The 12,913-nt window shown below is 46.9% G+C and overlaps 1 protein-coding gene across 5 annotated transcripts in view; it reads right to left on the bottom strand.

The window, feature by feature from the left end:
* Positions 1-12,913, bottom strand: part of card14 (caspase recruitment domain family, member 14) — a 123,006-nt gene that overhangs the window by 24,328 nt on the left and 85,765 nt on the right. For all 5 annotated transcript variants that reach the window (XR_009803113.1, XM_061880639.1, XM_061880641.1 and 2 more), the window contains 3 exons: positions 1,587-1,827; positions 1,450-1,513; positions 1,258-1,378 (listed from right to left, as the gene is read on the bottom strand). Coding sequence is in view for 4 of the 5 variants with exons in the window: in XM_061880639.1 (XP_061736623.1) it covers positions 1,258-1,378; positions 1,450-1,513; positions 1,587-1,827 (426 nt within the window). In the remaining variant the exon portion in view is untranslated. The remainder of the gene's footprint in view (positions 1-1,257; positions 1,379-1,449; positions 1,514-1,586; positions 1,828-12,913) is intronic.

Genomic DNA, 12,913 nt, shown 5'->3' with positions numbered 1-12,913 from the left:
GGAAACCCTGCCCCAAGTAGAGGAGTTCAAGTACCTCGGAGTCTTGTTCAGGAGTGAGGGAAGAGTGGATTGTGAGCTCGACAGGCGATTCAGTGCGGCGTCTTCAGTAATGCGGACGCTGTATCGATCCGTTGTGGTGAAGAAGGAGCTGAGCCGGAAGGCAAAGCTCTCAATTTACCGGTCGATCTACGTTCCTATCCTCACTTATGGTCATGAGCTTTGGGTTATGACTAAAATGACAAATTAGTTTCCTCCGCCGGGTGGCAGGTCTCTCTCTCCCTTAGACATAGGGTGAGAAACTGCCTTCCGGGAGGAACTCATAGTAAAGCCGCTGCTCCTCCACATGGAGAGGAGCCAGATGAGATGGTTCGGGCATTTGCTCAGGATGCCACCCGGACGCCTCCCGAGGGAGGTGTTTAGGGCATGTCCGACCAGTAGGAGGCCACAGGGAAGACCCAGGACACGTTGGGAAGACTATGTCTCCCGGCTGGCCTGGGAACGCCTCGGGATCCCCCGGGAGGAGCTAGACCAAGTGGCTGTGGGGAGTGACGTCTGGGCTTTTCTGCTTAGGCTGCTGCCCCCACGACTCAACCTCGAATATGCGGAAGAAATGGATGGATGCATGGAAAAATAGCCCATTCTGAAATAGGTCATAATGTTGTTTGGTTTTTTTGCACTTACATATTGCGGTTAATACTATTTTATCTTTATTTGGTGTTATCTATATTTTCTGAATAAATTATGTGATCATGTTCATCAGTCGACTCATTGGTGTTATATATTTTTTTTGATCGTGACGGATTGAAAATGATCAAAATCCAATTACAGTATGTTATTTTTGTAGTTTGATCATTTTCCTTGACTGATGTACACATGAAGCATCATCTACAAAGATACAAATAAGAGCTATTGCGACATCTAGTGGACATAATTAGAACAGCTGTTTCATTCGTTCAAAAATTTCAGGTTAATTTATACTTCGCTGATGAGAGTATTTGGCGAGCGCCGTTTTGTCCTCTTAATTTCAGCGGCCCTTGAACTCACCGTTCTGTGGACTGTGACTCGACGTTTTTTTTTATATGTACGACTTTCTCCGACGCTGCCACAGAAAGACGTGTTTCATTGTCTCATTTTGTCCACCAAACGTTTTATGCTGTGCGTGAATGCGAATAAAACCTGTTTGTGGGCCTAATCGTTTGACACCCCTGCTGTAGAGACTTGAAGACTTGTGACTTTCCGAATGGTGTGTCCTCGTACCCAATTCCGTGCTTTTGGTTTTTTCATTTTCCACGCTGACCCACAAAGGGTTTCGGCCCTGCTGGTACGTGCTCACGATTCTCACTGCCTTCCGTGTATTCTGGGCCACAACATGTCCTTCCTTTTGAGAGCACACAAGTATAAAACAAACCGATTAGGGTATAGGAAGTCATTACTTAACATTACTCGTACCTTCTCAGACTTCCGGGTTTGAAAGTTCATTTCTTCAATAGCCCGAATAAGCAGTCGCTGCGCTCTGTGACAAATCAAGAACATTCTTTTCTGCATCCAAACGTTTCATTTACCAATGTGGTTTGATCAATAAAGACCTGTAGTAGTTGGGTACAAGTTGACTCTGGTGTGCCAGAAGCTTGTAGGCGTCAACTTGACTGGCGTACCATGAGTCATCAGTGTTGGCAGGGCGTGTGTTGGTCACATGCAGAATGTCGTTGCAGGAAATGGCCATGGTCCCTTTTGGACCTGCTGGGATGGTCACGTTGACGCGCACGTAGAAGGAGTCACCCGATGACATTTCATCGTTTTGCAATTGTTGCAGCAAAGCTTCATAGTCTGGAAAATAACAGTGTTTTAATTAGTACAGAAATCTAAGTGATTGTGATTACATTCAAGTACTGTCGGTCAGCAACCCGCAGCTCTTTAGCGATGCCCTGGTGACCCAGTCGTCTTCTTAAGCCAGTGCAAACCTGCGTTCCGGGCCAGAACGTAGTGCCCTGTTCAATACAGTAAGCCGACTCATCTAGCTCTATGCACCCCCTCTCTCTCTCTCTCTCTCTGTGTGTTTTCTCCCCCTACTTGTTCATTTGTCTCGTGTCCCCTTGTCGCCTTCCAGCAGCATTTCTTCGTTGCCGTGTCACGAGATGTGTGTCTCGACTCCCCGTATTCCCTCCGGTTCCCTGGCTGCCTCTTGGATCTTGACCTCCCGCCTGGACACGGACTTTTGACGCCTCGCTATTGCCCCCGACTTCCTGCCTGTCTCTGGACCTTCGAGTCTGCCTTGCCCCTCTTCGACTTCCGCCTCTCGCGCAACACTCCTGGTAACACTCCTCAGTTAATCGCTACACATGGTCACACCATACACATTTTTTCACGGCCAGGGCGCATTGCCTCATTTTTGCGCTCTGCTTGCCCGCGGCAAGGCTGTGGGCGATCAGCAATCAGGGCACTTGGTTCAGATGAGAGGGAGCTGTATAAAGGACCAGTGGACCGAAGGATCCATGCGGGAACTTAGCTTCTCAATGGTGTACCGTAAGCCTACTCTAGCTTGATGCTGTCTGTTTTCCCTCTGCGTTTTCCCTCCGTCCCTGACTTCCTTGTTTGTCCTCCCTCAGTGCCCTGCCGAGTTTTGCCCTTGGTGATTCTTCCGTTGATTTCCCCTGTGGACTTTGGACTGCCTTCCTCGATCCTTGACCCTCGCCCGGACATGGACCTTGTCACTCCTCGCCTGCTCTGGACCACATGCCTGCCCCCGCGGACTGCCTCGTTCCTTCGCTCTCAACACTTGGTAACACACACTTCAACTAACTACACACATAGCCTCACACACACAAACACACGTTCGTGGGTTTTGACACTCTCCATTTCCATTTCCTGAGTTTAGTTTATTAGTTAGTATTGTTTATTATATATATATATATATATATATATATATATATATATATATATATATATATATATATATATATATATATTGACTGTATATATAAAAAAAATATTGAACATTACTCCCCCCTGTGTCTGAGCCGTCATCTTCCTCTGTACACGTAACAAATATATCCAACCATCCATTTTATGCCGCTTGTCCCTTTTGGGATCGCGGGGGGTGCTGGAGCTTATCTCAGCTGCATTCGTGCGGACAATTTGCCACCTCATCGCAGTAACAAATATATGTTTTTTTTGTTGTAATATGGTTTCTGTCGGAGGATAAACAAACCTTCCTAAGTGTTAGGAATCCCGCTGCTTAAAATGTTTGCGTTAATGCGTCACTGATGACAGTATTTGTGCGGTTTTGTCCTACAAATTTCCTTGGCCCTTAAACTCACCTTTCTGTGGACTGTGACTCGACACTTTGTTTACAGGTACAACTTTCTCCGACGCTGCCACGGAAAGACGTGTTTTTTTTTGCCACTTGTTCTTTGTCTCATTTTGTCCACCAAACATTTTATGCGGTGTGTGAATGCACAAAGTTGAGTTTTGTTAATGTCTCAAGAAGTAATGACATAATTACGTACGTCCGTAACAAATGCCCGCACATCAACTTTAGGTGTTGTTCGCTAATAATAGCAATTTGGAGAGCTAGCGTACATGTTGACGAGACCAGGTGAGTGACAGCCGTAAACACCAATCATATTATTATTATAAGATTGTTAATAAAAAAACGTGATTGTGAAAAATAGACAACTGTCGAACAATTGTGTTCTGTTTAACCCGGGGTCAGCAACCCACGGCTCTAGAGCCACACGCGGCTCTTTAGCGGCACCCTGGTGGTTCCAAAAAAATGGGGTGAAAAATATTATTTTTATTGTAATATGGTTTCTGTAGGAGGACAAACATGACACAAACCTTCCAAATTGTTAGAAAGCCCACTGTTTAAAATGTTTGGGTTTATGCTTCACTGATGACAGTATTTGGCGACCGCAGTTTTCTCTGACTGATTTCAGCGGCAACGTCCCGTGGACTGTGACTCCACAGTTTGTTTACATGTACGACTTTCTTTTCCGCCACCAAAGAAAAAACGTGTTTTATGCCACTCATTCGTTGTCTCATTTTGTCCACCAAAGGTTATATGCTGTGCGTGAATGCAGCACTGGCAACGTTTGGGGCGGCATGTCGTAGTGGGTAGAGCGGCCGTGCCAGAAACCTGAGGGTTGCAGGTTCGCTCCCCGCCTATTGACATCCAAGTCGCTGCCGTGGTGTCCTTGGGCAGGACACTTCACCCTTGCCTCCGGTGCCGCTCACACTGGTGAATGAATGACGAATGAATTATTGGTGGTGGTCGGGGGAGCCGTAGGCGCAAACTGGCAGCCACGCTTCCGTCAGTCTACCCCAGGGCAGCTGTGGCTACAGATGTAGCTTACCACCACCAGGTGTAAATGAATGATGGGTTCCCACTTCTCTGTGAGCGCTTTGAGTATCTAATAATAGAAAAGCGCAAAATAAATCTAATCCATTATTATTATTATTATTATTATCTCCCTCCACAGCAGGGTTCACCCTGGACAAGTCGCCACCTCATCGCAGTGCCAACACAGATAGCCAGACAACATTCACACTCACATTCACACACTAGGGCCCATTTAGTGTTGCCAATCAACCTATCCCCAGGTGAATGTCTTTGGAGGTGGGAGGAAGCCGGAGTACCTGGAGGGAACCCACGCAGTCACGGGGAGAACTTGCAAAGTCCACACAGAAAGATCCCGAGCCCAGGATTGAACCAGGACCTTCGTATTGTGAGGCACACCTATTAACCCCTGCAAAACCTTTCCATCCTCCCATTTCCTCCGGTATGCCCCAGGACACAGTTCTGGGGCCTCTGTCTTTCATCATCTACATTCTAACCCTTGACAAAATATTTCATAAGTTCAAAATAAATGTTTATTGTTACACGGGTGACACCCAGCTCCACCCACCACAACTATCTCACTGACATCCTTGCTACACTAAGGCAGTGGTGCTCATCCAAGTTTTTACAACCGAAATCCTACTTCCTTCCATCCATCCATCCATTTCTTACCGCTTATTCCCTATCTCAGCTACAATAGGGCGGAAGGCGGCGTACACCATGGACAAGTCGCCACCTCATCGCAGGGCCCGAAATCCTACTCGTAGGTGCCAAGTCCGCACAAGCCAAAACCAAAGATTGACGACATCTCTGTTCGTATGAGTTTAGAAGTCTTCCTCGACAAGTTACACACTCTCTTTTCAAGATCACATAAACAACATCACCCGGTTTACCCGTATGATCTACGTAACATGAATAATCTCCGCCTGTCCCTCAGACTGCTGCCATCCCTGTCCAAAGCCTCGTCACTTCCCGTCTGCACTATTCAACTCCTTTTTCAAAATGTGTTTTTGGGGAAAAAGAGGTGTGTTGAGGTCAGGGGCGGGTGTTGTTGAGATTTTGGGGTGGGCTCCCAACACCCCCTCAGGCCCAGGGCCCCACCTTAGGTTGTAACTGCCCTGACATCACACCAGTCTTGCAACAACTCCACTAGCACAATCCATCCACTTCAAAATAATTCTGTAACGAGTCGGTCGCATGGTGATGCGGATTTCGTTCTCCCAGGGATGCAAACGGGCTTTGGACACAGCATGCAGGTAGGAAAAAGTATTTATTTAAAATATAAATCGGACTGAAACAAGACTAAAAGAGCTAGCATGGGAGCTAGAAAACAAAATAGCCTAGAGTGGAAGCTAGCAGGTAGCGAGCAGGAAACAAAAGGTCGTTACTTGTGCGAAGACAAATTAGGAAGCAAGACAGACTGACGGGAAAAGGCGGGCTAAATAATGAGAATAATCACAAAACAGGTGCGTGTCAGGAGCAAGCGGCAGGTGAAAATAATGAGTAACCATAGAAACAAACTGAGAGGTGCACAGACATGAACCGAAGGAGTCTAAAGCCAACAGAAAACGCAAAAAGACTCAAAAATCTAGATCATAATATGATTCGGGCAGCGGATCATAACAGGACCCCGCCCCTAAGGGACAGATTCCAGATGTCTCCAGGAAAAAACTTAACCCCCCCCCCCCCAACTATAAGACAGTTAAAGAGTCAAGGGAGGGCGCTGGGAGGACATGGCGGAGGGTCGCCATGCCACGTGTCCCCTAATCCATTGGGGACAAGTCAGGTGGTGGCGGCGAATGGAACGCCTCATTGTCGAGGCGGGCGACCTCGAAAAGGCCACATTGGTGGCCGCCAAGAAGATGGGCGTGAGTGGCGCCAGACATTCAGCAGCCAGAGAGTTCTACGACAAAGTCTTGGGTGTCGCTGCTGTCTGCGCCACTGGCGTCCATACACTGACCTCCGAGAGAGCCGCTTGCAGGCCCCTGATTGCTGCTTGCGCAGCAGGCCAGCTGGAGGTCGCTGAGACGTCGTCGTGGAAGCAGGAGACGACGCCATCGTCGCCGTGGAAGCAGGAGGCGTCGTCGCCGTGGAAGCAGAAGGCGGAGCCGTCGCCGTGGAAGCAGGAACCGGAGCCGTCGTCGCCTTGGAAGCAGGTGGCGGAGCCGTCGTCGTCGTGGAAGCAGGAGGCGGCGTCATCGCCTTGGAAGCAGGAGACTGTGTCGTCGTTGTCGTCGCCGTGGAAGCCGGTGCTGGTGTGGGAACCAGCCTTTGAGCAGGTGCTGGTGTGGGAACCAGCCTTTGAACTGGTGCTGGTGTGGGAACCAGCCTTTGAACTGGTGCTGGTGTGGGAACCAGCCTTTGAGCAGGTGCTGGTGTGGGAACCAGCCTTTGAGCAGGTGCTGGTGTGGAAACCAGACTTGGAGCAGGTGCTGGTGTGGAAACCAGACTTGAAACAGGTACTGGTGTGGAAACCAGACTTGGAGCAGGTGCTGGTCAAAAGACTGGTGGTGGTAGCTGCGCCGGAGGTTGCGGCTTGGCTGGGCGCAGCTGTACTACCGCCGTAGCACAGCTCCCAGCACTAGTCCCCCCCCCCCCTCAAGAAGCGGATACCAGACGCGCTCCCTGTGGTCTGAAACTGTCCTTAAGGGTGGGTGGAGGGAAGTCAGGAGGGGGGTAGACTCCTTCCCTTTTGAATGTCCAAAATGTCTATTACGCTCCCCAATAGCAGGCGGAGTGTTCTCTGCCGCTTGAGAATGTTCTTCCAGTTCCAACTCAATCAGAACCTTCCGGTACCACTCATCCACCCAAGCAGGACTGTATTTTTCAAAGTGTATCTCGAAAGATGGCTGAGTTGGAGCAGGAAGTGCAGTAGACAAGGGAGTGGTTCGGAGCCTGAGCCATAGGGGGTGGGGCCAAAGTTATTGGGGGCTGAGTTTGGAAGTCAGCAAGTGACTGGGACAGACGAAACCTATATATAATTAACAAAAATGTCCTGATATTGTTTGATTTTAGCATTAAAGTCATTTGTGACTGGCAGAGTGGAAGAATTTACCGAATTTAAAAAAAAATGTCTTCGTCGCTGACGTCATCACCGGTGGACGGGGTGACGTCATCCACGCCAGTCTCCTGCGGACTGATAGCCCAATTAGTGAAATGTTTGGCAAAATGAGAGATGGGATTAGCAAACATCGGCTGGGAGGAAGACTGGGCTGCTTGTGGCGGGCTGTGTTCCGGAAGGGATAAGTACGGGTTTGGAGCGTCTCTGTCTCGAGTCGAAGCGCTCTTGTGCGACTCCCGCCTTCGCTGACGCGTGCGAGCTTGCTGGGAGCGGACATCACCGGGCCAGAAAGAATCGATCGGATCCATTGCTCGGAGCACCATCCACGTACCTTCCTCAACTTCCTCCACACCCGCAGCGAGAAAACTTATTCTTGCTTGCTTTCTACTGTAACGAGTTGGTTGCATGGTGATGCGGATTTCGTTCTGCAAACGGGTTTCGGCCACTGCGTGCAGGTAGGAAAAATTATTTATTTAAAATATAAATCAGACTGGGACAAAACTAAAAGAGCTAGCATGGGAGCTAGAAAACTAAATAGCCTAACGTGGTAGCTAGCAGGTAGCGAGCAGGAAACAAAACATTGTTATTTGTTGTAAGGGTACAACCTTTGATGTATTCACGGATCACAGTGTCCTTTCATGTGCATTCAACTGCCCTAAGACCTCATCCCGACTTAAACGGTGGACGCTCAGACTCCAGGGATTCACATTCAGAGTCCATTACAAAAATGGCTGCTGCAATGTGGTACCAGATACTCTGTCACGGGCACCCCAATCACTAGAAGGGCAGATTTGCCTACTTGTCCCGAAAACCTACTGGTCAGATCTCTCCAGCACACCGCAATATCTTTCTGAAGCCCAAAAAACTGATACAACATGTTTGGAATGTGGACCCTCTGTTGACCAACCTGCAACTGGCCGGATACACTATCAACTTCAGCAAGGGGTGTGGTACCAGGGAGTACCATCTAAGTATGGCGGCTTCAATTACCAGCTGGTAGTGCCATTGGCTCTGGTGCCACAGTTCCTGGCCTACTTTCATGACAGTCCTTTCGGAGGACATCTAGGGAGAATGAAGACACTCCTGAAGATTCTGGAAGTAGTTGGTGGCCGACAGTAAGGAAAGACGTCTGGAGTCACGTCTAATCATGCAGGACTTGTCAACAATACAAAAACCCCAATGACAAGCCAGCGGGGCAGCTCTAGTCCTCTACCGTCAGCGCCCTAGGAGAGATGCTAGGGGTGGATTTCATGGGACCTTTCCCCCTCAGTAAGGTCCGGAACTCTGTGCTAATGGTGGTGGTGGATTACTACTCTAAGTGGGTGGAGCTTTTTGCCCTGAAAGATGCCAAAACTCCCAAAGTCTGCCAACTTCTTAAAAATTGGCAGTTCCCACATATCTTGTGTCTGAGCGAGGGCCACAGTTCACAAGCCAACTGATGTCCCGTCTGTGCGAATCCTGGGAGGGTAACCCATAAGCTAACCACAGTTTACCACCCACAAACCAACATGACAGAACGAGTCAATCGCACCCTCAAGACTATGATTGCTGCCTTCGTAGAGAACCATCATTAGGACTGGGATAAGTGGCTGCCTGAATTCCGGTTTGCTCTTAACTTCGCTGTCCATGAGACGACCGGACAACCCCTGCCAGGTTGACCCTCGGTCGGAATCTGATGGGACCCCTGGAATGACTGGTGTATAAATCTCCCCCACCACACACATCTGCATATCACACAATACCTACACACACACACTTAAAGCAGGAAGTAGAGAAACATGTAGTTGCGTCCAAAAGCTCGAAAAGCCAGATATAATAATGCACGACACAAAGATGTATGCTTTGTAGTTAGGGATCTGGTCTGGATTAGGGCGCACCCACTTTCCAAAGCTTCAACTAAATTTTCTGCCAAACTTGCACCCAGGTGGTTATGGCCTGAAGAAGTTGGGTCCTGTAAATTACAGTATTCGTTGGGTGAATGATAAGTCAAAGGTGGACACTATTAATGTGGTAAACATGAAACCCTATTATGGGCCCCATAAGCCGCTGGCGTATTAAATCATCTTAATATTAAAAAATGGAACGTAAATGAGACTTGTCCAGGGTGTACCCTGCCTTCAGCCCGATTGTAGCTGAGATAGGCGCCAGCGCCCCCCGCGACCCCGAAAGGGAATAAGCGGTAGAAAATGGATGGAGGGATGGGATGGAACGTAAATGAATGTGGGGATATAAAAGGCATCCGGTCCAATCAGACCGGGCAGAAGCGGAGGCAGAAGCGGAAGCGGAAGTGGAAGAAGTAGAAGACACACCCCCTTGGAGCACCTGTCAGCCACAGCGTTTTTACCACGGAGCCACTTTATGGAAGTATCCTCATTTTGGACTATTTTTGTGACTTACCATTGGCCTGTGGAGAACCTGGACAACGCAGACTCTTACCAGGAGGACTTCTGAGTTGGATGCACAGACACGGTACCGTGAGTACACAGCTGCGGCTTCCGAACAATTGATTGTTTGCCCGTACGTGCGTGCCGCCGTCCACAAGTCTCGTACGTAACTTTGGGGACTTTGGGGGAATATTTGTGTGGTATAAACTTTGGGGAGATGAACGGTACTTTGGGCTGTGGGATTGTGTGTGTTGTGCGGGTGTTTGATTTATATTGGTGTGTTATATGGACGGGAAGGGGGTGGTGTTTGTTATGCGGGATTAATTTGTGATATAGTAAATATAAGCCTAGTGGTGTTGTGGCTAATAGTTATACCTGTCTTGTGTTTATTCACTGTATTAATCATTCCCAGCTGAATATCAGGTCCCACCCGGGATTCCTTAATTAGCGTAGTGGCAGAGACACCTGGGGAACTTGGGTGCATTTGTTACAATGTTTTCCCAGCGATATTTGAGTGACACGTTAAAAACAAACAACTATATTTAGAGTTGTGGCATGTTTTACGAGTGTTATTTCCATTGCACTACTGCATTTGTAAATTATGACAGGTTGTAATTAATTTGATTATCCACCATGACATCCTGTGTCGGATCAAATTAGAACCATCTACCCTTCTGATTTTTCTACTTGCTCATTTTGATTCTCCATTATCGCAGGGTTGGTCTGTTTGGATACAAAAGGTGTTTTTATTTTTTGATTGGTGGATTTTAATAATAGCCAGAATAAAAACGATAACTTCTTCAGTGCCATCCTAGTGGCTACCAGGAGCTTTCTTAAAAAAAGGATTAAATTAGGAATATGATGGGGGGAGAATGTATTTTTTATTTTTAATATGTTTTCTGTGGTTGAGGACCAACATGACACAAATCCTCCCAATTGTTAGAACTACCACGGTTTAATATGTTTGTGTGTATGCTTCACTGATGACACTATTTGGTCAACGTCGTTTTGTCCTACTAATTGCGGCGGTTCTTGAACTCACCATTGTGAGAACTGTGATGCAACACTTTGTTTACACGTAAAACTCACTTACTTACTGGGATGACAGTTTTTCCTTGCCCTTGTGTGGGATCTGAACCGAGGATGTCTTTGTGGCTTGTGCAGCCCTTTGAGACACTCGTGATTTAGGGCTATATAAATAAACATTGATTGATTCCAAAGACATGCACCTGGGGATAGGTTGATTGGCAACACTAAATTGGCCCTAGTGTGTGAATGTGAGTGTGAATGTTGTCTGTCTATCTGTGTTGGCCCTGCGATGAGGTGGTGACTTGTCCAGGGTGTACCCCGCCTTCCGCCCGATTGTAGCTGAGATAGGAGCCAGCGCCCCCCGCGACCCCAAAAGGGAATAAGCGGTAGAAAATGGATAGATTGAAAATCTTCCACTTCTTTGTCTCATTTTGTCCACCAAAAGTTTTGTACTGTGCGTGAATTTAAAAAAGGGGAACTCTTGATATTATTGACTTGTTGGAGTGCTAATCAGGCATATCTGGTCAGAGCATGACTGCAAGATAATCAATGATAACATGCTATTTAGGCCAGCTGTATGTACATATTGCATAATTATGCCTCATTTGTAGTTATATTTCAGCTCATTTAATATCCTTTACTTGTGTATAATTTAGTTTTGCAGGTCTCATGACGCATTATCTGCATGTAATCTTGCCTGCATTTCTGATGGTTGTTTGTGTGCCATGTTGTTCCAGACGACAGCAAACCTTAAATAGCCTGCCAAAGATTTATTTTGATAAATTTATTACAGACAGCCTGCCGTTTCCTTAAACTAGGACACACACATCTATACCTTTCGTCATTAAAAGCCAGTAATTTCCAGGAGTTATCTCACCTTCTGAGTAGCCTCTGCTTTACTAATGGTTTATTTTGTTGTCAAAATGTGTGGAATAAATATTACATTTCAACATTTCTGTCATTTCATTTGAGTCAGCCTGCGACACATAGTCATTTTGATAGTAGGCTACTATAGCTCATATAGACACTTACGTCATGTGTTGCCTTCATTATAAAACTTATATACATACTTGCCAACTCTCCCGATTTTCCCAGGCGACTCCCGAATTTCAGTGCCCAACCCTAAATTCTCCCGGGGCTACCATTCTCCCGAAATTTCTCCCGATTTCCACCCGGACAACAATATTAGGGACGTGCCTTAAAGGCACTGCATTTAGCATCGTCTACACACTTTCGGAACGTCACAACATCCGCACCCTAACACAATAGAACGAATACCCAGAACCCAGTGACCTGCTGTCAGGGGAGACAAGTGCCTCATGTGCCACCAGGTGGCTTAACCATGTTCCAAAACAAAGTAATAAAACAAAATACGTTTTAATATTTCTCTTTTGGTTTATGCTTTCTATGTGATTTTGGTGTAGTTCCTGTATATTTTGATAATTTTCATGGTCAAAATCGCGTAAATTCCATGTTTCCTGATCAAAACAACGCAGCATACAAGAAGTGAGGCAGACACAGGCGGTGCCTCCACGGCTACACACAGTGTGTACTGGGCGTGTGCGTGCGAGTGAACAAAGGCTTGTTGCCACGTGGAAAAAGCAAGCCAAGAGGCAGCATGTACCTCTGCCTCAATGTAGGGAGCGATATATTGTCAACTTGCAGTTCAATGCCTCAGCAGTACTCTGACTCGCCACACTGGGAAGAGTGGGGAGGCCCAAGCTAGCAGACACAGGTCTTTCCAGCGGAAGCCAGCATTTTTTTTACAAACCCCATTTCCTTATGAGTTGGGAAATTGTGTTCGATGTAAATATGAACGGAATACAATGATTTGCAAATCCTTTTCAACCCATATTCAATTGAATGCACCACAAAGACAAGATATTTGATTTTCGAACTCATTAACTTTGTTATTTTTTGCAAATAATAATTAACTTAGAATTCCATGGCTGCAACACGTGCCAAAGTAGTTGGGAAAGGGCATGTTCACCACTGTGTCACATCACCTTTTCTTTTAACAACACTCAATAAACGTTTGGGAACTGAGGAAACTAATTGTTGAAGCTTTGAAAGTGGAATTCTTTCCCATTCTTGTTTTATGTA

This window comes from Nerophis ophidion, linkage group LG20 (assembly GCF_033978795.1).
Source record: "Nerophis ophidion isolate RoL-2023_Sa linkage group LG20, RoL_Noph_v1.0, whole genome shotgun sequence".
In the NCBI taxonomy this organism is placed as follows: Eukaryota; Metazoa; Chordata; class Actinopteri; order Syngnathiformes; family Syngnathidae; genus Nerophis; species Nerophis ophidion.
Note: the sequence above shows the minus strand (reverse complement) of the source record. Positions and strands in the feature narration are given on the sequence as shown.